This window comes from Manihot esculenta, chromosome 14, assembly GCF_001659605.2.
Source record: "Manihot esculenta cultivar AM560-2 chromosome 14, M.esculenta_v8, whole genome shotgun sequence".
NCBI lineage: Eukaryota > Viridiplantae > Streptophyta > Magnoliopsida > Malpighiales > Euphorbiaceae > Manihot > Manihot esculenta.
In genome coordinates, this window is record NC_035174.2 from 512,941 (window position 1) to 540,845 (window position 27,905).

The 27,905-nt window shown below is 36.1% G+C and overlaps 6 protein-coding genes across 6 annotated transcripts; 3 read left to right on the forward strand and 3 right to left on the reverse strand.

Moving 5' to 3' along the window:
* Positions 1-2,775: 2,775 nt before the first annotated feature.
* LOC110630697 (phosphoglycerate kinase, chloroplastic) lies at positions 2,776-6,350 on the reverse strand. The gene is made up of 6 exons (XM_021778244.2): positions 5,712-6,350; positions 4,916-4,993; positions 4,572-4,832; positions 3,886-4,203; positions 3,530-3,688; positions 2,776-3,171 (listed from the first exon to the last, which is right to left on the reverse strand). The coding sequence occupies exons 1-6, from the start codon at positions 6,129-6,131 to the stop codon at positions 2,962-2,964; spliced, it is 1,446 nt and encodes a 481-aa protein (XP_021633936.1). The 5' UTR covers positions 6,132-6,350; the 3' UTR covers positions 2,776-2,961.
* A 149-nt stretch (positions 6,351-6,499) lies between these two features.
* On the forward strand, positions 6,500-10,277 carry LOC110630698. Its single transcript, XM_021778245.2, has 8 exons — positions 6,500-7,182; positions 7,503-7,562; positions 7,751-7,999; positions 8,276-8,352; positions 8,725-8,801; positions 9,261-9,393; positions 9,480-9,627; positions 9,776-10,277. The coding sequence occupies exons 1-8, from the start codon at positions 6,738-6,740 to the stop codon at positions 9,796-9,798; spliced, it is 1,212 nt and encodes a 403-aa protein (XP_021633937.1). The 5' UTR covers positions 6,500-6,737; the 3' UTR covers positions 9,799-10,277.
* A 577-nt stretch (positions 10,278-10,854) lies between these two features.
* Positions 10,855-13,916, reverse strand: LOC110599864 (peroxisomal 2,4-dienoyl-CoA reductase [(3E)-enoyl-CoA-producing]). Its single transcript, XM_021736451.2, has 5 exons — positions 13,634-13,916; positions 13,249-13,408; positions 12,665-12,834; positions 12,367-12,589; positions 10,855-11,306 (listed from the first exon to the last, which is right to left on the reverse strand). Exons 1-5 carry the CDS (start codon positions 13,817-13,819, stop codon positions 11,152-11,154), a joined length of 894 nt encoding a protein of 297 aa, XP_021592143.1. The 5' UTR covers positions 13,820-13,916; the 3' UTR covers positions 10,855-11,151.
* An 80-nt stretch (positions 13,917-13,996) lies between these two features.
* LOC110599862 (DEAD-box ATP-dependent RNA helicase 36) lies at positions 13,997-17,806 on the forward strand. The gene is made up of 6 exons (XM_021736450.2): positions 13,997-14,777; positions 15,161-15,483; positions 16,043-16,246; positions 16,329-16,410; positions 17,183-17,281; positions 17,446-17,806. The coding sequence occupies exons 1-6, from the start codon at positions 14,148-14,150 to the stop codon at positions 17,602-17,604; spliced, it is 1,497 nt and encodes a 498-aa protein (XP_021592142.1). The 5' UTR covers positions 13,997-14,147; the 3' UTR covers positions 17,605-17,806.
* A 3,136-nt stretch (positions 17,807-20,942) lies between these two features.
* LOC110599759 (SKP1-like protein 14) lies at positions 20,943-21,488 on the forward strand. The gene has a single exon (XM_021736330.1). It carries the CDS (start codon positions 20,943-20,945, stop codon positions 21,486-21,488), a length of 546 nt encoding a protein of 181 aa, XP_021592022.1.
* Positions 21,489-23,492: 2,004 nt separating this feature from the next.
* LOC110599865 (nuclear transcription factor Y subunit C-2) lies at positions 23,493-26,149 on the reverse strand. Its single transcript, XM_021736452.2, has 2 exons — positions 25,967-26,149; positions 23,493-24,567 (listed from the first exon to the last, which is right to left on the reverse strand). Exon 2 carries the CDS (start codon positions 24,512-24,514, stop codon positions 23,714-23,716), a length of 801 nt encoding a protein of 266 aa, XP_021592144.1. The 5' UTR covers positions 24,515-24,567; positions 25,967-26,149; the 3' UTR covers positions 23,493-23,713.
* Between the last annotated feature and the right edge of the window lie 1,756 nt (positions 26,150-27,905).

A 27,905-nucleotide genomic window follows, 5' to 3' on the forward strand; every position in this document is an offset into this window, starting at 1 on the left:
AACCTCTCGATCTCATCCTTAAGTTGCCGACATTCTTCTGTCGTATGACCATGATCTTCATGGAAGCGACAATACTTTGTCTGGTCTCATTTCTCTACTTTCTCAGGGTGAGCTTGAGTGACCACTTAATTTCTTTATCATTTTTCCTCATCCACATCAAAATACGAGTCTGTGAATCATTCAACGGAGTATAATTCTCATACTTACATTAATCATCCCTCCTTTAGAAAATGAGATAACTCATGTGATCTCCTTCATGTCCTCGCCTCTCAGACTTTTGGCTTTGCTTTTGATTTGCCCTCTTGTCTTCTTTAATGCTTTGACTTTGTCATCCAGTCTGATATACTTTTGAGCTTTGTCTATCAACTGTTGATACGTTGCAGCTGGATTTTTAATTAAGAAATCTATGAATTTGATGTTGTGAATTATTTTCTTAAATGCTTCACATGCTATCTTATGATTTAACTCTTTCATCTGTATGGTTTCAGTATTGAATCGTGAGATAAAACTCTTTAAAGACTCGCCCTCTCCTTGGCGGATTTTTCACAAGTCAGAGAAAAGTTTTTTAGAAGGTATGCAAGTAATAAATTTAGATTTAAATAACATAAGCAAACTGTGTAAAGCTTTGAATTAAACTTGGACTTAGATGTTGGTATCATTTCTGAGCCAAACCTGTGAGTGTTGATGAAAACACTAGACACAACACGAAGTCGTTGACATTCTGAAGCTACATGGTCGTTCTAAAGATTGCTAGATAGCTTATGAGATCTGTTATTCCATCATACTTGTTTAAGCTAGGTAGTTTGAACTTGGTTGAAAAGGATTATGCTAAAATTTCTTCCGAAAGTGACGAGGCACCATCTAGGCCGAAATCCTCCTTTTGTCCCTTTTGGTACCTTTGCATAGCTCTTACTAATTTTCAATCGATGCCTTTCGGAGCTTCGTCTGATTCTTAAGGCTCGACCTTTTCTTTAGGCCGCCTTTCGGCCGCTTCTGTTCAAGCCCTTTGGATGTCTACAGAAGCATCCTCCCTTCTTCCAGAAGCCATGTTTGATGCCTCCTCTTGAACCTTATACTACCTGAGAGTAGCCTATAGCCTTTGAATGTATTGGAGTATCTGTTCGTTATTTAAATTATTGAGGTCTGCTTCATTGACCACAGAGGCATGTTTTGTCTATTGTCAGGGCGGAAGAAGCGATGACTTCTCGTTGGTAGTAATATTAGTAGCGGCTCGCGAACTATCGACCATTTGGATAGTGAAAAGAGAGAGATATTTCTCTTCGAGAAAATGAGTAAGAGACCGAATGTAATTCAAATGAATAGAGAGGATTCAAGAGATTTCCTGACAATAAAACTAAATGATGTTGCAGAAATTAGATTGATGATGTGACCGAAAGGGAAATGTGCTTGTGATTAGCTAGACCTGCAAGAAAGAGGTTGTGAGGTGGTGGTGTATGCTCATGACAGCCACTCCGACACTCAAGTCAGTATACTGAAGGAGAAAGAGAGAATGCAATGAGTTGCTTAGAGTTTTTGTGTGATAGAATAGCGTACATTTACCTCTGTGATTCCTCTATTTTTATACTGTAAAGAGGTGAGATAAGTGTAGCATTTCTCGATAATTTGACAGTGATGCAGCCTGCTGTTTGATAAGAGATATTGCTAGTTAATAAGTTGGTAATCCCGCAATTACAGACGTAATGAGAATACGCTGAGTTATGCTTGACAACAATAACTTTATACCGAGACTCGTCCCATTCAAGATATGGCAAATCTTGATTATCATAGACCGAATCTTTAAAATATCCAACTTTTTCTTTTTTGAGTGAGACTACATTACTTACTTATCAAATCATTTTCATGTAAACCTATCTTATAATAACCGCCCACGACTTATTTTGGATGATTGTTATACCACATCAATTAGTATTTAAATATTTTATAAAACTAAGGAAAAGGTTGAAAATAATTCAATTTTATTATTTGTTAGCATATTTTTATTTACGTTTTGAGACTTTTAAGACACCTAAGATCGTTAATAAATGGAAAACATTTTCTTAATTAAAAAGGAAATTGAATTATTAATTTTTAAGATTAATAGAACCTTTTAGTTCTAAAATCCCTTTTCATAACATGTCATTTTTATTTAGGCGTTTTTTAAGAGAAAAAAAGATTGGATGATATTTGTGGGTGAAAAGGCAGAAAGCATTTACAACACCCATCATGCTTCTCTATTTACCTTTTAATAAATATACTCACGTGTGAGCTGCACTTACTTGGCATATAATCAACTGAGGTCCAATTTAAATAATGTTAAACTTTAATTTTGATTTTCTTATTATAAAAGAAATATTAAAAAAAAAGGCTTGTTCAGATGCAATGACTAAGATTAGTGCTTGTTGCAACGGTAATTAAGATTTGAACTCTGAAAAACACATTATAGCCATGAACCTCTAAAAGATTAGTGTTTTATAGATCCTAAAATGGACACGGAATAATACTCTGTCCGAGAAGGGGGATAAAAAAGCTTTCAAACAGCAGTTTTGCAATCCAAGAGAGCGGATCTATATTCTTGTGCTGTCTCCAATCTGCGTATATTTAATTCTGCCGAAACAAAAGCTGCTAAGTTTAAAGGCCTATGTCAAAGAGACATCCATGTTGTGGATACTCCATACAACAAACCAATTTGTTTCATACACATCAATTCATTGAAAATATAGATAAACAAATAAGCCATTGGATTATATAAGTTCTAAACAAAACCATGGAGAAAAATTGATAAAAATGAACCATTTATTTAAAAACTTGGATGCCTCTCTTTGCTCATCCTTGCTGTCTACTTCCACAATTTAGCATGACAAAACAAAGAAAAATTTACAACATGAACTCGTATCTCTCTACAATAACCCTTTCTCATAAAGGCACAGACTCAAGGACGAGGAGGGAAATAATATATTAATCTTACACAGCAACTGGGGTGGCTTCATCAAGAGCAAGAACACCTGGAAGCTCTTTGCCTTCCAACAACTCCAAACTGGCACCACCACCAGTTGATATGTGGCTCATAACATCAGCAACTCCTACTTTTTCTACAGCTGCAACAGAATCTCCACCTCCAATAATTGTTGTGACTCCCTTGCCACTAAGCTCTGCTAGCTTTTTTGCAATAGCCTGCAAGCACAAGTGCAAAAACTAATTAGAAAATGCAGGTAGTAGCCCGATGCTTGTATGATGGGCACATGTATAATGCACTTAAACATAAAGCCAAATTGGATTCAGTCAGCCACTTCATAAAGTTGCACCTTCCACCATTTGTTTTCATTTTACAGTTACTATAAGTAACAGAGCTGATAAGCAATCGGACAAGTTTTGGATAGGTCAGAAATATATGTTGAAACTACCGGCTAAGTAGTTCTCTGAAGGTGAAGCCTTTGACAGACACAATTATGCAGAGAGTGAAGCCAAAAGGGGCATCCAAGTTTTTGGCAATACTTTAAAAATAAGATCACGGCAAGCACTTTTGGCCTACCTCTGTTCCAACTGCAAACTTGTCAAATTCAAACACTCCCATTGGTCCATTCCAGATGACAGTTTTGGTAGTTTCCAAAGCATCATTAAATGTCTTAACAGATTCTGGTCCAATATCCAATCCCATCCAGCCGTCAGGAATGGCTGATGCAGGCACAACCTGCAGTTGAATAAAATGGATTTTCACTCCTTACTTGCCAAGTAATATAGTAGGTGGATTTCAGCCAAGAGGTAAATGGATTTCAGCGCATCAAAATTAAAATTAATCAGGCTCAATATAAGAAAAGGGCTTAAGAGATAATGTCAAGATAGCAAGAATCTATGAGGAACTTTCACATAGGAGTTTAGACTACAAACCTTACTGTTTGCATCAGGGGCAAATTTGTCTGCAATTATTACATCAGTGGGTAACAAAAGAGAAACTCCTTTTGACTTGGCCTTTTCAAGGAGCGATGTTGCCAACTCAAGCTTATCTTCCTCAACCAAGGATGAGCCCACCGAGAGACCTTGTGCCTTGTAAAATGTGAATATCATTCCTCCACCCAAAAGCAAGATATCACACTTCTCAAGGAGCGATTCAATAACTCCAATCTTGGATGAGACCTTTGAACCACCTACAATGGCAGCAAAAGGCCTCTTTGGGTTTGAAACTGCCCCAACAAGGTAGTCCAGCTCCTGAAACAAGATAGGGAGGAATAAATGACAATGTGATAAGAACTTTTACAAGTAAAGAATAAAAAATTATTTCCTATTGTGATGCATATTCGTATTCTCTTGCAGTTGAACATCTGCAAACAACATCAGATGAACGCCAGCCAAACTCAAATATTGCAACATTAATAATTTGGGCTTGTGCCACAGCAAGTGTCAAGATTTTCTTTTTTCCGAAAAAAAAAAAAAAAAAGACTGAGTGTAGTTGAAAGATGAGATTTTTATTGATAACTACTACATGTGAAGGACTAAAACTGCGATTACTTCAGCACTTCTGATTACGGTCTCAAAAAATAAGGAAAAATTTACTCTAAAGACAAATAAAAACCTACCTTCTGCAAGAGAAACCCAGCAACAGATGGTTTTAAGAATTTTGTGACTCCTTCAGTTGAGGCATGTGCTCTATGTGCAGTCCCAAATGCATCATTAACATAGAGATCTGCTAAAGAAGCAAGCTTCTTTGCAAATTCAGGTTCATTCTTTTCTTCCTCCTTGTAAAACCTCACATTCTCAAGGAGAAGAACACCACCTTCAGGAAGTGAAGCCAACAATTTTTCTACTTCTGGGCCTATGCAATCATCAGCCTTCACAACCTGCTCAAATTACATCAACTAGTAAGCACAGGCTTTCACTTCTGCTTTCTTCTGAATGGACATTGGTCTCATAGGAGATATACCTGAATCCCGAGGAGTTCTGATAAACGGGGTACGAGAGGCGCCAAGCTGAACTTTGGAGTAACACCTTTTGGGCGTCCCTGAAATCCATTAAAAATAAATACAAGATCATGGGCAAAAGCCACAAGCATTTTGAATATCACAGAATCCCCGCCCTCTTCATCTCTCTGGTTCTTTGCCAATGGACATCAGATATGCAATAAGGCTGCAAACTGATACGCAACGTTTATATTCTGGAAAGTATCAAATTCCTTGTAAACAAATCAATAGTGGCATTATTTACCAGCCATAGGTTTGAACTTGCTGTTCACGCAGAATGCAGCTATTATTTGACTTGCTCATATATGCTCTTAAATAGGTAAAAACAAACTATAATAAGCACAACCACCCAAAGAAAAGAAAAAGGTGAAAAACTTTCACAACAAATGATAATCTAAAGACTTAGTACCAGACTTTCAGACTCGTTGATGCAGAAATGGAGTTCCAATAAACCAGCAACCAAAACACGAGAATTCTAATTATGCAGCTAATTTAAAATAGTACAGATCAAAACATATAGGTACATGGATTCTACGATTAAACTAAAACAAAGACAATACAAGAAAAAGTTTAGCAAATATCGGAAACTATAAAAATTAAATTTAGTTGGCAAACTTTTCCAGTAAAGGACAAAAACTTCCACCGAAAAGGACTTGCAAACTCAGAAAAAGCACCCCCCCCCAAAAAAAAAAAAAATAAAAAAAATAAAAAATAAAAAACAGGAAACCAAAATCTTCATATTGAGTGAATTGCACATACCAAATGACTAGAAAGAATGACTTTAGCTCCATTTTGAATCAAATGCTTAATCGTGGGGATTGCAGCTCTAACTCTAGTGTCATCAGTGATTTTCTGGTTGTCATCCAAAGGCACATTCAGATCAGCCCTCACAAATACCTTCTTCCCCTTCAAATCCGCAGCCGTCAGGTCTCCCACGCTCTTCTTCGCCATGGATACCACTGCCCTCGAGGCCTTACCGGACCCAAATGAATGAATTTTTGAAGCAACATGATGACCAAAAACTGGGTCAGCAGCAGAAAAGCCGAGGCGGCGAAGCCCGGTGGAGCGGAGGCCAGTGGAGGAAACTGGAAGAAGGGAAGCGCGAGCTCGGATAGTGGAGGAGGAAGAAGCTGTGGTTTTAAGAAGGGAAAAGGTAGTGGGTGCTGCAGCAGAGGCCATCACTAGCGGTCCGTTTGAGAGAGAGGGAGGGAAGGAAGGAGAGAGTAATGAGTGTTTGGAGAGGGAGAGGAGATGTGTGGGCTAAATGTTAAAAAAAGAAGAAGTAAAAGAGTTGGGAGGATGTGGACGGGAAGAACGAAGATTGAAATGAATGGGCAATGTGAGTGGATTTGGGATTTTCTCTTATCGTTGAGGAGAGGTTCAAGATGCTCGATGCATTTTATATTCCTATTGCCGCTATGCTTCTTCTTTTAACATGACCATCTCTACTGTTTCTCATTTTACCGGGAGAGAGAGAGAGTCTTAGGCTTTAGCTGGGTTTGATCTAAGATTTTGGAATTAGTCCCACTAAGGACCAGCCCACTTGGTGATACTTGTCTAGTCCAAAATCTTCAGAGCCCAGTTGAAGAAGAAGAAAGCTTCTTGTTTTTGAAAAGAAAATTTGAATCTTTGATCTTTTAATAGAATTGGTAAAAAACCCACAATTAAAATTGGTAAAATACCACAATTAATTCTATCGGCATATCTAAAATTAGAATTTTATCCTAAATTTTGTTGCTTTCCGGAAACTGACTAAACTACCCGGAGTCTGTAATCATTCAACTCATGGATATCCCTTCTCGTTCTTCGCACCTTAAAATTTTCCCGCACTTCCGCTCTTCCGCTCAGCTGGTTTCTACCCATGTTTCCTTTGTTTTCCGCAAAAAACCTCGTGATAAGAATCTTAAACTCATTGCAAGAGCTCTAAGTGAGTGGCATGAGTACGAGGATGCAGTGAAGCGAAAGGACCTAGCTAGAGCTCTCAGATTCTTGAGATCCCTAGAAGCCGATAAGAATAAGGATAATTCAGCTGAGAAGATTAATGGGTTCTTATCTTCTGGGCCGACTCAGTCTGGTGTCAGTGATTTGGGATTGTTTGACGGCTCACAAAGGGATTGGGAGGTTTTGGACACTTGTTTGAATGCTGATGATATGAGGCTTGTGGGTAGTGCTTATGGGTTCCTCAAGAACAGAGGTTTCTTACCCAGTTTTGGAAAATTCAGCAACATCGGTAAAATTCACTTTTATTTGTATTTAGTTTGATGAAATATGTGATTTTGCTTCCCTTTAGTGACCTAGATCATTTAGGATTTATACTTGGTAGAAACAGGAGAAATATAACAACATATGTTGTACCTTTATTTATCAGATAGAAATCTCAACATACGAGGCAATAACCAAGCTTGAATCTCAAGTTTTAATCTTTCACAGATTCTTAAATGCCTGTGCTTGTTTGTAGCCTCTAACTCATGTATATCCAATTAATTCTTTTAGCACTTCTTAGTGAACTACGTCTTAAAGCCGTCCTTTTCTTATGTGCCAATTATGCAGTTTTGGAGGGACCCAGAGATATGTCACCGACTGTCTTCAAGTCTTCAACAGGTTTAGAAGGTGCTTTTATTTACGATCTCTTTTCCTGTTCCTCTTTCAATTTATACTCTGTTATCTTAGCAACAACTAGTTTGGCATTAAGGTTAGATTGAGTTGTATATCTTATAGTTTACTGTACTTTGAGTAAATACATATCTGAACTATGTCATACTAAAACATATATATTTCCCCCATTTGTCCATTTTCAGTGTCTAAATTTGCTCCAAAGAAGTGGGGCCTTTCTGGATCTTCAAGATTTGCATTGGTTGCTTTTCTGGGCGGTGTATCTTTTCTTCTTTCACAAGGGATTGATATCAGAACTAACCTTGCAGCCACTTTAGGACTAGCCCTTATGGACTCTATTTTCCTTGGAGGTACCTGTTTAGCTCAAATCTCAAGTTTATGGCCTCCATACAAGCGTCGAATTTTAATTCATGAAGCAGGTCATCTTTTGGTTGGTAAGTACTTTGTTTCTTGATTTTATGCTGGAAGAATGATATCTTCACACACACACACCAGAGCCTTTGGAACCTTAGTGCACATCTGCAAAAAGGCAGAGATTTTGATGTCAAATGTGGAACCTAATTCTGTAGAGTCATTGTTCATCTGTTTTCATGATTCAATATACATAAGTTCTTCAACTATGCAGACATTTCAACCTTCAATCAAGTCGTCAATGTCTTGTCAGTTGTCTGATGCCAGCAAATGCAACTAATTGTGTATTCATTTTACAGCATATCTCATGGGTTGCCCAATTCGTGGTGTGATTTTGGACCCAATTATTGCGATGCAAATGGGCATTCAAGGCCAGGTACAAACTCTGACTCATGGCTTTCTGGAAGTTCTCTCCTTTTTTCCCAATTTATATTGGTTCTGAGCAAACTTCTTAGTTGTCCTCTATTCATGATAAATAACTAATAAATTATTTCTATTTGTCATGTTGATTTTACAAGTGCTGCAGTTAAGGGCATATTTCTCATATTGTGATCTGATGTTGTTTGCTCATATATCATTCTTGGATGCATTTTTTCAGTCTGACCATATCGCTTTGTTGATACCTCCAATCTCTGTAATAGACTTTATTCCAATGATTGATACTGATTTTCCGTTAAAATCTTATGGTAATCATACAGCGTGTCTTATATGGCAAAGGGACTAACATTTATTACATTCTAAAATTTAGGCAGGAACTCAGTTTTGGGATGAAAAGATGAGTAATGAGCTTGCTGAAGGACGACTCAGTGGCACTACCTTTGACAGGTGGGTGATGTGTACAGTCTTATTAGAGGTTACTTGACATGTTCTTTTGGTTGGCAACAAAACAGCTGAAAGAACAATATCTACAATTGTGATTAAAGGTATAATTAATTTTCCTTCATTGCGTATTCGTCTGAACTAGGTCCCTGTAGTGAGAAATGTGAAGTGGCATTTTGTATGAGACACTGAAACTAGGGTTCTAGGCTTATAGTCTTCAAAATAGCATACGGTCGATAGCCAACTGCCTAGTTGCCTTTTTGTGCCTGGTCACCTCCCCAATGAAAGGTTTTCAGAAGGGTGATTGACAAAAACTATTTTATCTGGATTACTTTTTCCCCCTGCCCTGCATATGTGAATGACTGGGTGCAGTATAATTTAAGTCGGTAAAAAAAATTACTTTTATGTTCAATTATGTCATATCTGGTGTGAATTTGCCATGACCTAGCATGATATGATGGTCAGGTACTGCATGGTTCTTTTTGCTGGCATTGCAGCTGAGGCTCTTGTTTATGGAGAGGCAGAAGGTGGAGAAAATGATGAAAATCTGTTTAGGAGCATCTGTGTTCTCATGAAACCCCCATTATCTGTAGCCCAGGTATCTTACACCATCATACCTTGCTTGCTATTTTTCTATGGGGGAATGATGCTAAAGTTTGCTTCTTTTGTTACTATCTCTTGAAGATGTCAAATCAAGCAAGGTGGTCAGTTATGCAGTCATACAATCTACTAAAATGGCAGAGGCATGCTCATCGTGCTGCTGTTAAAGCTCTGGAAAGTGGTTGTAGTTTGAGTGTTGTAATTAGGAGAATTGAAGAAGCTATGTCTTCTGGTACGTGAACTATAGATGTTAGAAAATGGTGGTTTTGTCTCTGCTTGTCAATAGTATGTTAACGGTTTCACTCCTTTTTCCCACGAATGTTTGTTTTGTTGGTGCTGATGTTGAATGCTTTAATTGCCTGTATTCCAAATTTTGGCAGGACAAGCTGGGATAGGCTGCTAAAGACCTGAAGCCATATTGGTTGCATATTCTCTCGCAGCTTGTCTATCCTGATTAAATAGTCTTGCTTTACGGCTGATATCAACAATAGGATGGTGGGAAGAGGATGATGCTTCGTCGCCCCAATGATTTCCCCAACAAAACATAAACAATAGGCTGGTCAATAGAAGGAAAGCAGGCAGAATCTCGGGGCACTCGTACCGTACTTTTTCATCAAGGGGTTCCAGAAATTTACCTGAAGGATGACACCTCCCTCAAAATTGAGCATCAACTGGGATTATGTAAAACACCAAAAGGCCCAAATGAATGCTATTGTGGAAGGTGGGGGTAGAGCTTGGAGAGGCTTTAAGTTAATGGACTGGCGGCAACTTGCATGGATCTGATTTTTCCCCTGCAAGTATGTTTAATATGATCTTTAGTTAATGTAACATGTGCAGGTCAACATTAAATTGATTAATCATATTCCAATGTTCAAAATTAAATACTTATCTTTGTTTCAAAATCGTTTAATTAGAATATCTATCTCATATGTAAAATTAAGCTCTTTAATCATTTTATCCAAAAAAATATTATTTTATTTTAATATTAAATATTTATATTATTTAATTTCTGTAATTTTAATTATATGTGTTATTTAATTTTTATAATTTTAAGTATTTATACAATATATTACTTTTATCAAGACTAAAAACAAGTTGAATGAAGAATTAAATGAGTGATTTTAAAATAGAAACTAAACAGTTAATTCTGAAAAGAAATACACAACCCTAATATAAATTTAACCTAAATTTAATCTCCTTGCAAGAAAGACTTTACATCCAATGCATAGTGGACCAAGGCACAATGCAATCTAAGACTACATTCCCATCAAGAAGGAAGGCTTTTAACTCCTGAATGCAATCCAAGTATCCAACAACTTCCTTTTTGCTAATTTTGTATTAATAATACCAATTTGGCGCTTATTGATGGATATTGCCAGCATTCCAGGAATATAATGATGTCCTCAAATGGTTAAAATATATTGTTGCATGTATGAATAAGATCAAATTTGTACGACAATTCAAATAGAAGGGACTGTGGGCTCTAAATTTCTTCAAAATACAATACAGGTATCTTTAAATATTAACAACTTGATTATAGTACTAGAGAAGTTCAAAGCAAGTGCCAAGATATCACATAATCCTCGATCATCTAATTATCTGCAAGCATGTAGTTCAATGAAAGAACCACATATAGCCACAAAATAATTTAACAAAGAATATAAATAAGCTTCCCATAGGTTGCATTTGATCATTGTGCTGATTCAGTGATATCAGAGTTTTCTTCATTATTTATTTATTTAGTCATTTTGCTGTATTAAAGCTTGCTCGATGGAACCCCAATTGGTGCTTCTCTGGATCTCTTTTCCACAGCTCGAGAAAGCTTCTTGACTGCATCTTTCGGTAGATGACGAGGTCTGCTCAGCCAAAGTCCTCCATCAACAATTACAGTGGTTCCATTGACAAATTTACCTGCGAACAAACAATCACATTAATATATAAGTTTCTTTGGAAGGCTATACGTATGTTCTTTACCAATGGAACATGGAATATTAGAGTATTTGAATTTTGAAATTACACTTTATTACTAAAAAGCATGACCTAGTGGCTGAAGCAACTCCACACTTGTAGGCTCTGAGGAGGGCTGATGCATGCAGCCTTCCCCTGCTTTGCAGAGGGGCTGTTTCCATGGCTTGAACCCATGACCCCAGGTTACATGTGAAGCAACTTTATCATTAAACATAAGCCACCCTCTTAATTGCACTTCATCACGAAGTGGAATAATTTTTTTTTTTTTTTAAAAATTATACAAAAAAAAACTATGAAATGCATCAAGTTTCACATATAGTGCAAACATAATTCTAAATTTCAAATCTGACCATCAAGGATTAATTCCCTTCATTTGCAAGCTTGAGAGGAAACTTGTTATTCTTAGATATAAAGATAAATATTCTGATAGATGAGATGCAAAATAGAATCTGACCATCAAGGATTAATTCTCCTCATTTGCAAGCTTGAGAGGAAACTTGTTATTCTTAGATATAAAGATAAATATTCTGATAGATGGGATGCAAATTAGAATCTAGGCAAACTTGTGTAGTATGAGCATAGACTACTGTACTGAAATAAATAAAGAATCTGACCATCAAGGATTAACTCCCTTCATTTGCAAGCTTGAGAGGAAACTTGTTATTCTTAGATATAAAGATAAATATTCTGATAGATGAGATGCAAATTAGAATTTAGGAAGACTTATGTAGTATGAGCATAGACTACTGTACTGAAATAAATAAAGAATAATAAACTTAGTTGCATTTACTACTACTTTATTTATAATAAATTAATTATGATGTATAAAATATATAAGGAACAAAAACTTAGTTGAATTTACTACTTTTTCATTTACAATAAATTGATTATTATGTAAGAAGGTTACTATCAACACCCCAAATTTATAATTAATGTTAGCAATAAAAATCCAAAGGATAGGAATTTTGAATTTAGACTCAGTTAAGAGAATCATTTCACTTACCAGCATCAGAAGTAAGGTAGAGAGCAGCCATAGCAATGTCCCATTTCTCCCCTAGTTTATACAGAGGCATGTATTCTTTTGCTTTGCTACTAATCTCCTTGGGCACAAGTTTACTCATACCAGGGGTATCACCAATGGGGCCTGGAGCAATCCCATTCACCCTAATATCATAGTCGGTGCCCCACTCCAATGCCAGATTTCTGGCTAGAGCATCAACAGCTGCCTATTTGAAAAATGATATTATTGTCAAGAAGTTCAACTATATATGCCAAATATACTGGTAAAGCATGTGACAAACCTTTGCAGCTGACACATGAATCTGATACCAAGATGCTGTATAGTGCAATGTAGCACTTATGTTTAAAATCGTTCCACCACCAGATGAGCTTCGTCCAAGCCCTCCTTTCTTGAGATACTTTAGGGCTTCATGGCACATTGTGAAGGTGCCAACAGCATCAATATCCATGACTGTAGTAATAGTTGAAAACAAGAGCATTTAGGTCAAAACCTGGCACAAGCAACAGCTAACAAGTGGTTTATCAATATATAAACACAATGATTCTGTCTTTGACTTAAAGCAGAAATGCAATTTGCTTAAAAACTAAGAGTGAACCTTACATCAATATTTCAATTAGTTTGCTATTAATAGAAGGCATTACATGGTTGTTTTTTTTTTATAAAAAATATACATTTCTTGAGGCTTAAGCATGAAGGGAAAAAAGAAAATCAATATCGTTAAAGTATAGGAACATCCAAATGAAACCCACTTAAGAAATGCTTTAAAAACAAAATCTTTTAACTGTCTCTGAAGTTCTTTAGGAAGGTTCAATTCCCTGCAATAATCCAGAATAGCAAAGATAGAGTGAAATAAGTTGTAAAAACCTGTTCGAAATCCATTAGGTGACAAATCCTCTGGCGATACAAGAAAGTTGCCAGCTGCAGCATTCACAAGAATGTCAATCCTGCCAAAATGTTTAAAAGTTGATTCTAGAACTCTTTTAGCATCTTCCTGCTTGCGAACATCCCCCTCAAAGCCAGCAGCCTGCAAATATAGCAGCAAAAGGAATGCAACTAAATGAAAAATATGTTTGAAACGAAATACAACAGAAGATGAGATAATAGAAAAGTAAAACCAGCTATATAATTAGCGATTGCAAATCGATGAGAATACAAAAAGGCTAAACCAACCATTAGTTCTTTTATAAAAATAAAGAAACTGTTAGTCCATGAGATACCCATCAATCGAATGGATGAAACAAAATCTTACGACAATTCCAAGGGACTGGAGATTGGAGACAGCAGAGTCGAGCACTTGCTTGCGTCTACCCATAATTGCAACAGAAGCACCATGTCTCCCAAACTGTGCTGATATCTCAAATCCAATTCCTGACCCACCTCCTGTTATTAAAGCCACCTTTCCTTTCAGTATATCTGCCCTAAACGGTGACTCCATCCCTCTCTCTCTCCCCCTCGCTGTAGACGAAGGCTTTATAGTTTATAACTGGCCAGAAAGGGGAAATTAAAATATCTTACACGCAACAATGTCCACATGTTGACCATTTAAAATAAAAACAGAGGTGGCACGTGACAATCACGGGCTTTGTATCCGGTTACACGAAGCGGAAAACCAATCCAGGGCGAGGGGTGCGGGAAGTTTTTATAAACCTTCGATTTTAGTGAAAGTCACTGTCCCATTAAAATTTTCTGGGAAACTACAGGAGAAAATTCTTAATTTCTGGTTTCGAAAATTTTCATTCTCCATTTGGTGACCACAAACTACAATGGAGCCAGAAGAAACTTTGGTTGACAAAAACTTTCCCCTTTTCTTCAAACCTTCCAAAACCCACAAATCCCTTCAAACCCCTGTAACTTCTAAAACCCTAAACACTGAACAAAATTCGGAACCCCATCAAGTCGAGAAGGAAACATCTGCAAACACTGATTCCATCACCCCCTCCACCACCGCAACGTTATTTTCCGACCTGGGTCTCGCCGAATGGGTGGTCCAAACCTGCAAGGAGCTGGGGATGAAAAGGCCCACTCCCGTCCAAGCCCACTGCATCCCGAAGATTTTAGCGGGTCATGACGTGCTGGGGTTGGCTCAGACCGGCAGTGGCAAGACGGCGGCGTTTGCGCTGCCGATCTTGCATCGCCTGGCGCAGGATCCATACGGGATTTTCGCGTTGGTGGTGACTCCTACTAGAGAATTGGCCTATCAGTTGGCGGAGCAGTTCCGTGCCCTGGGGTCTTGCTTGCATTTACGATGTGCGGTGGTGGTTGGGGGTATGGATATGTTGACCCAGGCCAAGACCTTAATGGGCAGACCGCATATTGTTATCGCCACGCCTGGAAGGGTTAAGGTTTTATTGGAGGAGAATCCGGATATCCCTGCTGTCTTCTCTAGAACCAAGGTACATAATTAATCCTTTCGAGTATTTTATGACGCTAAATATCTTACTGTGATTTTTACTGTAATTGTTGAATGTTATAATTACGAAATCTAGTTTCCCTTTATTATTTTTGGCCATTCTCTTCTACATTAGAATGGGATAATTTTGCTAACGTACTGGTGTTATAAGTTTTTTGAGGCTGTGGAATAGTTATAAATATGAATTATGTACTTGTCAAGGGTATATCATCCATCTAAGCAACATAGGTAAAAAAAAATTTGAATGACTTCAATAACAACTATTAGATTCTCAATTACTCACTACACAACAAGGAACTAAGTAGGCGCTTTGGCTCAATGAACTCCCTACTTATGTATGTTTTGTTTACCACTCTCTGTCATCAGTTCCTAGTTCTGGATGAAGCTGATAGAGTTTTGGATGTTGGATTTGAAGAAGAATTAAGAGCGGTGTTTCAATGCTTACCAAAACAACGGCAAACACTGTTGTTTTCTGCAACAATGACAAGTAACTTGGAAATGCTACTTGAGCTTTCTGCAAATAAGGCATACTTCTATGAAGCCTATGAAGGCTTCAAGACAGTTGACACTCTTAAACAGCAGTATGTTTTCATCCCTAAGAATGTGAAGGAGGTTTATCTTGTTCACCTTTTGTCTAAAATGGAAGATATGGGTATTCGATCTGCTATGATATTTGTCTCTACCTGCAGGTATCTTTTCCATGGATCTGAATTTCTTCTCATTGCTCTTTCATGTCGATCCTATATTTGTAGTTCTTTGTGTTTGTTTTCTTTTCTTTTTTCTTGTGTTGTCATTGGAGCTAAAACATGGCATTAGTAGCTGGTGTCTATAATAGAACATATTGATTTTTCTCATTTTCAAACTTTTGTGTGCAATGAGAATTTCTCTCAAATGTTATCTATGCTACAACTCAACTCACTTGGGCCTTATTTCCAAACTAGATGAAACTAGTTGGACTAAGCATTATGGAGTGTTTTCCTCTACTAATCCACCTGGTTTAGGATTGCATTTTCAGGAAGATACAGGGCTTTAGCTACTAAATATTTTGATTAGTATTATTATTTGTGCTGTATATGGAAAGCACAGAAAGGGAAAATTACTAGGCATGTACTAGCTTAAATTTTCACCTCGGCTGATTTGTGGTATTATATTGACTTGCATATGGAAGGAAAATTAATTCTGCAAACATATTGCTTCATGATATTCATATTTACTCTTTGCCATTTCATATATCTAATGTGGAAGCAGAACTTGTCACCTTTTGAGTTTATTGCTGGAAGAGCTTGATCAGGAAGCAGCAGCATTGCATTCATTTAAATCTCAATCTTTGAGACTTTCTGCTGTACATCGTTTCAAATCTGGACAAGCTTCTGTATTGGTTGCAACTGATGTTGCCAGTCGGGGTTTGGACATTCCTACTGTTGATCTTGTTATCAATTATGATATTCCAAGGTTATACCACCAAATATCTTTTTGTTTTTCCCGTACTCTGAGATTGTCTGGGAAATGAATTTTAACTGCTAGTTTTTTGCAGGTATCCCAGAGATTATGTTCATCGTGTAGGTCGTACTGCTAGAGCAGGTAGAGGAGGGCTGGCTGTGAGTTTTGTTACTGAGGTAAAAAGTGGAGGCTTGCAAGATGGTTTTTGGTGATTCAAAATTTAACTCATTTGGATTGCTATTTTGGGCCTGTAGCAGATGCAGCATTACTATTATTATCGAAGTATTTATATGACTAGGCACATGCCATCACTAGTCTAACATTTATTTGGTTGTCTGAATTTGCAATAGTGACTATGGTAAAAAGAGTAGTAAGTAGATGAATGTGAATATGAGTAGTCCCCCAAGAATTGCGTCTCTTACTTCAGTTGCCTGATTTTGCACAGGTCAATCTAGTAGTAATCCTTTGGATACACTTATGCTGTTTGGTGTAGGTATTAAATTATTTAGAAGCCAACCAGAGATTTTTTTTTTCTTATGAATGATTTCACCTCTGTTTGGAACCACCTCCTTGTGTCGTTCTATTCTTGGCATGGTCTTTCTGGTTTACAAGCTACATGCACGTGATTGAAGCCAATTCAAAGTTGATTACCACAACTTTACACCTTGCCCGTATGAGGGCATTCCTCTGAAAGCTCCAGTATATCTGTACCATTGCATACTAATGCATGAGAATATTTAAATTTATTATCCCTGTGCATGCATGAATGCGTGCACACATCTTGCTTGCTTTCTGTGTATCAGAATTTGGCTATGTTGAGCATGCAGATTGGTGTATATAGGACATCGAACTTTATCCAATTCTAGACTAGTGGAGACCCTTTTGTGTGCTTTTCTTTTTTCTTTTTCTAAATGGCACATTGCTTAACTTTGTATGTTACGTTTGCAGAACGATGTGGATCTCATTCATGAGATAGAAGCTGTTATTGGGAAACAACTGGAGGAATTTGAGTGTAAAGAGAAGGATGTCCTTTCAGATATTACCAGGGTAAGATCTAAGTCTTGCTGCGTATAAATGTGTATGTAATAGTTAGTTCTAGGGACCCCAAGGGTATTAATGATGAGGTGGATGTAGCTTTTCATTGTTAGACATAACCACAGAATAGAGTTCATATATTGTTAACTGTTTGTGCTACAAATTATAAATTGCAGATATACAAAGCCAAACGTGTGGCGACAATGAAGATGATGGATGATGGATTTGAGGAGAAAGCAAAGGGTCGGAAAGAGCAAAAAATGAAAACTCTAGCAGAGAAGGGATTGTTGAAGAAGAAGAGTGGAAAAAGAAAGAGACAAAAGTTTGCAAAATAGTGAACAAGTGTTATATGCAGTTCCCAACAGACTACGCTGCCTTTCCAAAACCCTCATTGATTTGAAGTCAAATGAGAAAATTTTGTTTATCTTTCTGCTTGAAAAGCAGATGCCAAGCCTTTTTTTCCTCTTGTTTTTTAGAATATTTGTTCATCTAGGGAGATTAACCGATTGTGTTATCGATTTCTTGGGTTTTAGGCTACTTCCTAGTGTCACAAGCCTTTTTGAGTCATTGTGCTTATGCGGCACTTGGACAGGTCTCTACGAAGTTATAACCTGTCAATCTGTCAATTTTAGCCTATCGAGGAGTCTTATCATTAGTTTCGCCATACCTTGAGCTCATTAGGAGAGCGGCTCTAGCCTTCGACCATTGTATTCATCCTGGATCAGTGTATGTAGGAATGGTAAATGGTAATTTCACACATAAAGGTCCTTCCGAGCATCTCCTCACCTAATTTTTACGGTAACATCTTTCTCAACATGGTGCTGTACATTCTCAAAATGCACATTCCAGAATTTATGGATGTGATAATTCTCCTCATTTCAAACCATTCTCGCCCTTGAGTATGACTGCAATAGCACTTAGATCCCAGTTTTTGAAGTTACGCTTTTTCACTCAAGCTACGAGTGTAACGAGTCAAAGGGGACGTCTCAGTCCTGTCGAAACGAAGTTTTATTTGTCTTGCCTCATTCGTTGAGGCATTCGAGGAATTCAATCCTCAATCATACTCTTACTCCGCATCTTATTCTGGACACCACATTTACTTAGTGAGTTCGATGTAATATCTCGGTGTGCATAGTATCAATTCTTGCTCCCCTCCACTATGGAAGTTCAACTCAACTACGCATATAGTCGCTTAGCTAGGTCTACCACACTAGGAAAGACAACTATTCTTTAAGGATCGCGGGATGGCATTGTGTGCCATGCAGAAGTCCACCTTTGCTTTAATATCACGTGTCACATGTGTTTTTGAGTCATTGTGTCTATGTGACACTTGGACAGACTTTTACGAGTTATAACCTGTCAAGTTCAATCTATCAAGGAGTTTTTTCATATTGATTGGTTTCGCTCTGTCTTGTGCTTATTAGGGGAGCGGTTCTAGCCCCTGACCAATGTATGCAGGAATGGTAATTCCACACACAAAAACTCTTCCGAGTAACTCTCTACTCAATTTGTACAATATCTTTCCTTGCATAATGTTGCATTTTTCCTGCATGGTGTTATACATTTTCAGAATTTATAGACGTGACACTAGAAATCGGGCTTTTTGCTTAATAAGAGTTTTATAAAAAATTAATTCTTAAATTTTGGTTTGAGAAAAATTATTTTCTAAACCAGGCCAATTTAAAAACTACTGTATTTTTAGAATGCGGTAAAGTTTATCACACTTTTAAAGTGTGATAGACTTTAAAGAAAAATAAAAAAGAAAAAGTACAATAAATTTAAAAAAAATAAAATATAAATAAATAAAAAATTTTTAATGTGTTACCATTATTGATTAGTCAATTTTTATATTTTTAAAATTTTATTAAAATATTTTTATTTTTTATTTCTGTCAATAAAATATATCTATTATTACTGTTAAAAATATAGTAAAATATTAAATTATTTTTCTTATTTTTCTCCTCTTTTATCGATTTTTTTTCTTTTTTTTTTTAAATTTTTTTTATTTTTATTTTATTGTTTTATTCGTTTTTCATCGTCTCCTACTTCATCTTTTTTCTTTTTTTCCATCTTGTCTACTATTTCGTTAATGGAAAGTGATGATAAAAATATTTTAATAAATAAAAAAATTTTAATAGATTTTTAAAAATATAAAAATTTACTTATTAATATATTCAATATTCAATGATTAAATAAAATTTTTTATTTAAGGGTAAAATTAGATTTTAAAAACTTTTATTTATTTATTTTTAATTGAAAAAAATATAAGAATTATTTAGTTGATGAAAAAAAAAGCACGTTTTAATATATTTCTAAAAATGTAGAAACTAATTTATTAATAATGATAATACTATACCGATGGATTAAATAATAAATTTTTTAATAAAAAAATTATTTTTTATATTAAAAGATAAAAAATTAATATTTTACCACGCTGTAATTAGTATTTTATATATATATATATATAATTAATTTATATTATAATAGTTAAAATTTAATAAAATTTATAATTTAGTTTTTAAATTTTTATTTTAATAAATAAAATATTTATTTATAAAAAAATAAGTAAATTTTGAATTTTTTAATATATGTCAAGATATTTTATATTAGTATTATATTAAATATTTACTCTGTCATATAAATTTCTAAATTTTTAAAATTTAAGTTCTTTAATTTGTAATTCATATTAAGATATTTATATTAGTTTTGTATTAAATAATTTTTTATTATATGAACTCAATCTTTAATCTTTAAGTTTATTAATTTTTAATTTATATCAAAATATTTTAATTTAATTTTATATTAAATATTTTTTAAATTATGTTAAAGTAATAAATTATTTTTTAAATATAAAAATTAAATTATTATGAAAAAAAAATTCAAACAATTAAAAGTTCAACAATAAATTTTAAAGATGAAATAAAATAAAAATTTGAAAATTAAATTATATCACTTTTTATAGCAGTACTATATTAAATATATATTTTTATTATGTTAATATAATAATTTAATTTAAGTGTTTGTATTTTATTTTTTTAATTTTATAATTATAATATATTTTAAAAAATTATATAAATTTTATAAAAATAATTTGTTATATTAATGGAGTTTAAAAAATATTTTAATATAAATTAAAAAATAGAAATTTAAAAATTAAGGATTTGGATCATAAGAAAAGTATTTAATAAAATATTTAATATAGAACTGTTAGACTATTTCCTAGGAAGCAGAGGATTAGTATAGTAACTTTGTGAGTCTTCCGATGAAAGAAATTTTTATTTAAGATTATTGTTTATTAAAATTTTGGTTTGCATTGTAGTTTGTGTATTCAAGTTGGAGACAAAAATGAAAGAAAATAAATATTTAAAAGTAAATATTTTTTGATATGACTATTATTTATCTTTATAGTTAACATAATATTGTTACATTTATATTTTTAAATAATTTATTAATAGAGTAATATAGTCTAAATAACTGTAATTTTACAATTAGAGTTTATAAAATATTTATACAAGTTGTATCAACCATCAACCATATCAAACCAAACGCCCCCAACCCTATACGCCTTCCGCTCCGAATATATAATATTCCCTTCAAAAGCCTTCTAACCACTAAACCCTTCCCTTCCCTTCCCTTCCCCTCTTTTATTTTACACCCAATCCCTTCTACGAGAATGTCTTCCCCCGCCAACCCCGAACCCACTGTGTCCACTCCAATCGCCGCCCCTAACCCCGCACCGGCCAAAAAAATCACTCTGAAGACTGCCGACGGCAACTACTTTGAAGTGGAGGAGCAAGTGGCTATGGAATTCGCTACTGTGAAAACCTTCTTCGACGACAACACTGAGGCAACGTTCGGCACGGTAATTCCGTTGCCAAACGTGTCGGCCGAACCTCTTTCCCACATCATCCAATACTGCAAAAGAAACTTGATGTTTCGCGCTGAATCGGCCCCGGAGGAAGCCAGGAAGGTGTACGATGCTGAATTCGTGAAGGAGCTGAGCAACGAGCAACTGAGAGAGTTGATATTGGCGGTTAACTATCTAGACATCAAGAATTTGCTGGATGTGCTTAATCAGGCCGTGGCTGATAGGATCAAGAACAAGAGCGTGGAATACGTGAGACAGTTCTTTGGGATCGAGAATGATTTCACGCCGGAAGATGAGGCCAGGCTTCGCGAGGAGAATGCTTGGGCTTTTGAGGGTGTTGATGAAGACTGAACCAGTTTCCTCTTCTTCCACCCGAATTAGCTGGTTTGTTTTGTCGATAGGATATTTGACTGGTTTCTGTAATTAGTTTTGCTTAAGAGTAATTAGGTTTGGTAAAAGAATGGGATGGGGAAGGATAAAAGATCGTTTGTTTTGGTATATCAATGGAGTGAATTTTTCTAATCTTCGTTTTCTGCTTGCGCTTATTAAGATTTCTGCTTTCTGATTCCTGATTACATACATAACACTAGTAATAGTTATGTACTTTGATGCTTTCATGTGATCAATTAATTTAAATGTAAAGAATGATTTGGGGCCTTTGTGATGCTAAGTTTCTAATAACTTTTTCCTGATTTGGACTCAAGAATTTAATCCAGTTATTTTTTATTTTTAAAATTTAAGAATTCAATTCTTTTTAATTTAAAGGAAAATATTTCTAGTTTATTGTGAAAAAATTGATTTGAATTTGTAAAATGGATTGTTCCAAACACAACCCTTTTATTTTGGTGTCAAATGGAATTGGATGAGGGTATAGTTGAATACCCTTCCTCCTTCCCTATGGTTTGATCCTGCAAGATCCGTTGCTTTATGAAGGTGAGCCTTAGTTCCTATGAGTTTAAATGCCTAGGAAAAATTTATGAACTGGTTAACCCGCAAATTGAAATGGCCTTTGCAGCTGTAAGCGAATTTGGTTATGTGTAGAATGCAGCAAGGTTTTCAGAATCAGAAGTCTGTTTTAGAGGTAAATAATTCCTTAGAGCACAGCTGAAGTGCTCTCTGCTGTAAAATTTTAAGCTTATTATTGTTTTTTTTTTTCCTCTCTCTCACGTATTCCCGTTTTGCATGTTAACGTTATGATTTACATAGATCCTGCAAAAACTTTCATGCTTGTCAGTTTCCATTCAGTTCCTTTCTGAAAGAGTGATCTTATTTCCCAAAATTTCTGGCCAAGGTGTTGATGCATGTTTGATTTGTGGAGTGCATTGAAAGGCAAATGTGCACGGATATATATCTAGTGAAATAAAATGATATAAGAATTAAAAAATATGTAAGTGTAGAAAATTTTCATTTTATATAGCTGCAAAATTTTGAAATATATTAATATTTGAAAATATGTATATGTTTATATGTTGTGATCTAATATTATTTTATTATAGTTTGTCAAAGGAATTTGTAATTTACGAATTTGATGGTTGAACTAAGTTTTAGCTACACCGTATTCTGACGGATACATGACAATACAAATAGTTCTATCCTGTAGTAAGGTATAGTTTTACCTTGGCCAGCTCCATATTTTCCACAACAGTATTTGTTAGATTGAATTGAAAGGTTCGAGTCGAATGCTGATGGCGCCTTTGCACACGAGGAATTACATGATTGGTGGAGGCTGGTGCGACATGCCTTTCCTCCAAGTCCAGCGCCTTGGAACACAGCTAGGGAGCGTGGTATTCTCGACGGAACACCTCACGAGAAGTTGGCAGATACTAGTAATGAGCGTCCTCCTCTGGGGTGCACACTCATCAAGCTAGCAGGTAAACGGTCGATGCAAGAAGCATCGTAACAACGGCACATAGTTCTATCCATCATGTTTTTGAGCTGGGTTTCATTTTGAAGGGCCAAATGGTAGGTTGTGTCGTCTAGCTGCTTCCCAGTAAACTATCTTCAACCAGGTACTAAAATACCTTTAATATATATATATATATTACTACATTCCCGTTGATGGGGAAGATGGAAATCAGCCAGCTCATCAGACGGTACTGGAGTGTCTTAGGGTTTTCCACATGCAAAATCCCAACTACAAATCCCCTGGTCTACCTCCATCCACAAAGGCGGACCGGGAATATTGGATTATAAAGAGCGTTAAACAGTAGGCAGGTTGCTCGAAGAAAGCCCATTTGCAAACGATAGCCCAATAACAGTGAGATTTTCCTTTGAAGCTCTTTCCGTCGCCTGCCGAGGCAAACAAAATCTGAAAATTACGACCATCATCCTTCCCTTCTATCCAAAACAACAAAATAAAGGGCAAAAGGAAAAAGAAATGCATAACCATAAAGGTTTTCATAATAAGAGCAAGAAAAGCCCATACATGATCCAGCTGCCTCGCATTTGACTAGCATAAACAACTCAGTTTGGCAATTACAAAAGCACGCTTACCATTTCACTACAATAATTCAATGTCAATGACCAGCTCTCTGCTAATAATCTACCAGCCACCTTACCATTTACCTGGCCCTTCATCAAGTATCACTTGGTTGCTGTTGAGCTTCTAGTGGTGGTTGAGTCTGTGGCCAGGGCTTGAATGCTACAGGTTGTCGAGGCTGCTGGGATCCATATACTGCTGCTTGATCAATTGGCTTTCCCATGATCATCCCTGGAGGTCCAACAGGATGCTGCGGTGGGACATAATAATACGGAATATCTGCAGGAGAACCAACCATCGGAATAGTAGCCTTAGTGACCCCTAATCCCTCCTCTTTCAATTCATCTCTGGGAATAATATCAACCAAGAAATCAAAAACATCAGTCCTTGAAATGGCAGCTGCAATATCATTCTTTTGTAATGTCCTCCTCTTGTTCTCTTCTGTGTGAATCCAAGAGCGCAGAGTTAGCTCCAAGATGAACATTTCACATGCCTTAGCAAATATAACAGGAGCCTCGGCTGAAATCATTCGAACGTCTTCATCGGCTTTCATTATTTTTTTAATCCGAGCAAGTGGGAGACTGTGATTCTTGAAGTCAGTTGTCTGCTCAATTTCTTCCATTTGGTTGGCCCAGAACATTTGAAGCTGCTGCTGCTGCTGTTGATGGTGGAAGTGCTGGGACTGTTGGTAGGTAAGCTGATGAGTGGAATTAGAGAAAGTGGATGGCGGCTGAGTTGGGGATGGCACAGCTGTGGCAGGTGTTCCAGAAGCCATCATTCCAGCAGTTTGGTAGGGGGTACTAGTATAGGACATCTGAACTGCACCAGCTACCACTCCCATTACAGGCTGCTGCTGTTGTTGCGACCGTTGCTGTTGTGTTTGCTCTGATTGATCCATAATTTATTCTACAACTTTCTTTGCCCTTGTATTTGAACTACACTCTCATCAGACTGTAAAGGATAAACATAAAACAATAAATTCTTGGAACTAAATTAACATGAACTTAAAATATCAAAAAGAGAAACAGAAAAGTAGGTAAGAACAGCTAAAGTACCAAGAACAACCTGATTCGGTACTACCATGAATACCTAGATGTCTAACTTTAACAAACATTTGCACCTGCTCCTATGAAAATGTGGAGAACAGAATAGAAATACTAGACACGGATCAGGACTTGAAGAGCCATTTCAAGATCAGTCTCCTATTGATGGCATAAAGTGGATTTCCTCTTCAACTTTGTTTGGCTAGAACCAAAAGATTACAGAGGTATATGACATTACACCATAATTTCTTATGTGGCTAGCTGAATATACATAGAGGAATTCGGTTATTCACTTCTGTTGATGAATATACAAACAGATGAACCTTCTCCAAATAGTTCTTTCTTCGAATTAGGAATGCAGCTCCTCCCTTCAACCTAGTTATTTTCTTCATGCAATACTAAGAAGGGGTAAGGAATCAATATGCATCTTATGTGATGTATTTATAAAGATTGGGATTTACCTCTCTTCAGACTAAAACTAATAGGAAAAAAGGAAGAAAAGAAGCATGAAATTGCAAGTCACAGCCCATGAAAAATAGATACAGGAATGCTATTTTTCAGATTCATGACCATAACAGGAAAGATTACAAAAACCAAACTCTCAAGGAGTAAACGTTTTTCTTTTACATTCAAGTCATGTGGTACAATATACTTTTACTAGATTACATACACCTTAATGATTAAAATGTTTGCAAAGGAAGCAAAGAAATTGGAATCTAGCTCAGTAGAGAAGCATCATTCTTGCAGAAATAAAACACAGCAACAAAAGGCTTCCAATGTTGATTTTCTTACTGCGTCCTTCATGTAACAATTCATGCTTCATCAACAAAGCCACACCACACTCATCCGTAGGAAAAAAATTAAGAAATTGAAACATGCACACAACACAAGCATGGATAAAGCAAGACAGGAAACACACCCAAGCCCCCAAGTTAAGATATTGCACAAATTAAACAACCTCTCTCCCCTTAAAAAAAGGCCTTCCGCCAACAACAAAACACCTAAAATTACGCTGCTATACAGAACTTCTTACAACTTGTAACACTACTTGAAGAACAGCAAATACAAGCATGCATGTCTGCAAAATCAACAATTTGGACTTATTTGGTATCTGAGAAAGAGCAAGAATAAGGAAAAGAGAGTATTATCTTAGGTTAAACAGATGTAGGGAGAAACCACATCCTATATCTTAAGAATCAAAGGTAATTTCACTTCGTTTTCCCCAAACACAGCGGATTAGATAGCACATAAAAAGCATGCAAAGGAGGGGGAAAAAATAACGGAACTGATATAAACATAAAAGTTACCCAGTAATTTCCAACTGAATCTAAGCCGAGAGGTCTCCAAGCAGTAGAAACCCTAAGAGAGAGAAAATAAATTTTTCAGGGAGAGAAAGTGAAGGTTAAGAGGGAGGGACACAGAAGCTTTTGAATGTGTAGTCATTGCAATTTGAGACAGAGCAAGAGAGACTTCTGGTTCGGGGGTATCTGTCTCCTGCCACGTGTCGAGCAGTATAAGTTCAGACTCTTCATAGAGCTTTATGTTTACACGTGGAAGAAAATTACTGGAAGAGGATTAGTGAAGGTGCTCGCGTAAACACCGACGTTGGCGGAAAAGAAAAAGGGTGATTTACGATTTAGTCCTTGGGTATTGCCATTATTAACGAGTCAGTCCCTGTATTTTTAGAAACCTATTAAAACGTCCTTATCTTTTCTCTCCGTCAACGAAATAGTCCTTCTGTCTATTTTTGCCGTTAAAAATGTAGTAAAAGACCAAATTGCCCTCCTTCTTTTCCTCTTTCTCCTCCTTCTCCTTCTTCTTCATCGATTCTTCCTCCTCCTTCTTCGATTCTTCACTTCTACTTCTGCTTCTGCTTTTTCTTCACTTCTGCTTCTTCTCCTTCTTCTTCTTCTTCTCCTCCATCATCATCATCATCATCTTCTTCTCTTTTTTTTTTCTTCTTTTTTGAATGAGGAGGAGGAGGAGGAGGAGGAGAGAGGAGGAGGAGGTGGAGAGAGGAGGAGGAGGAGGAGGAAGAGGATGATGATGATGATGATGATGATGATGATGATGAGGAGGAGGAGGAGGAGGAGGAGGAGGAGGAGGAGGATGATGATGATGAGGAGAAGGAGGAGGAGGAGAGAGGAGGAGGAGGTGGGAGGAGGAGGAGGTGGAGAGAGGAGGAGGAGGAGGAGAGAGGAAGGACTATTTCGTTGACGAAAACAAACGATAAGGACGTTTTAATAGATGTGAGAAAACATAGGGACTATTTCGTTGACGAAAAGAATCGATAAGGACGTTTTAATAGATGTGAGAAATATAGGGACTATTTCGTTGACGAAAAGAAACGATAAGGACTAAATAAAATGTTTTATTTAAGGGTAAAATTGGAATTTAAAAATTTTCTCTCTCATCCTTTATCTAATTTTAACGGAAAAGAGGACGGAAGGACTATTTCGTTGACGGAAAAGAAAATATAAGGACGTTTTAATAGGTTTCTAAAAATACAGGGACTGACTCGTTAATAATGGCAATACCCAGGGATTAAATCGTAAATCACCCAAAGAAAAAAGCTGGAATGGAAATAGATAAGATACCCATAAAAATTAAAATATTTAAATTTAATTTTATTTATATTAATAATATTTGAATTTAATTAAAAATTAATATAAATTATTTAAATTTATTTTCAATTTAATTATAATTAAATTTATTTAATTTTATATATTTTTATTAATAATTTATATAAAAAAATTATTAATAATATATATCATAAAAATAAAATTTAAAGAATTATTATAGATATTATTTTTTAAATTTAAATATAATTATAATGATCTAAATCTATTTTGCAAATACTCATCTTGACTCATCCGGAGTGGTATGATAATTTTTATAACAAGGAAGAAAAGTGTGAAGATGTTTTTGCGAAATAGGATGGAGTTTTAAGTTTTGCATGGAGGAAAATATATATTAGGAAAAACAATAATAAATTTGATGACCGCTGGATTTCTCCATCCTGACTCAGGGCCTTGATCATAGTCAAAAGCCCATCTTGCGGAGGCCCACACACCTGATACACGAGACAAGTCTGGTTCGTACCACCTTCAAGGCCGGGCTCAACCAAGCTTCTTCACTTAGATCGGCCCAGCCCGTGACTAGCAGGCCCTCTCCTCTCAGACTCAGCATCCGGCCCGACTCTCGGCCCAGCCCAGTATCCAGAGCCATACCTAGACAGCCTAGCAG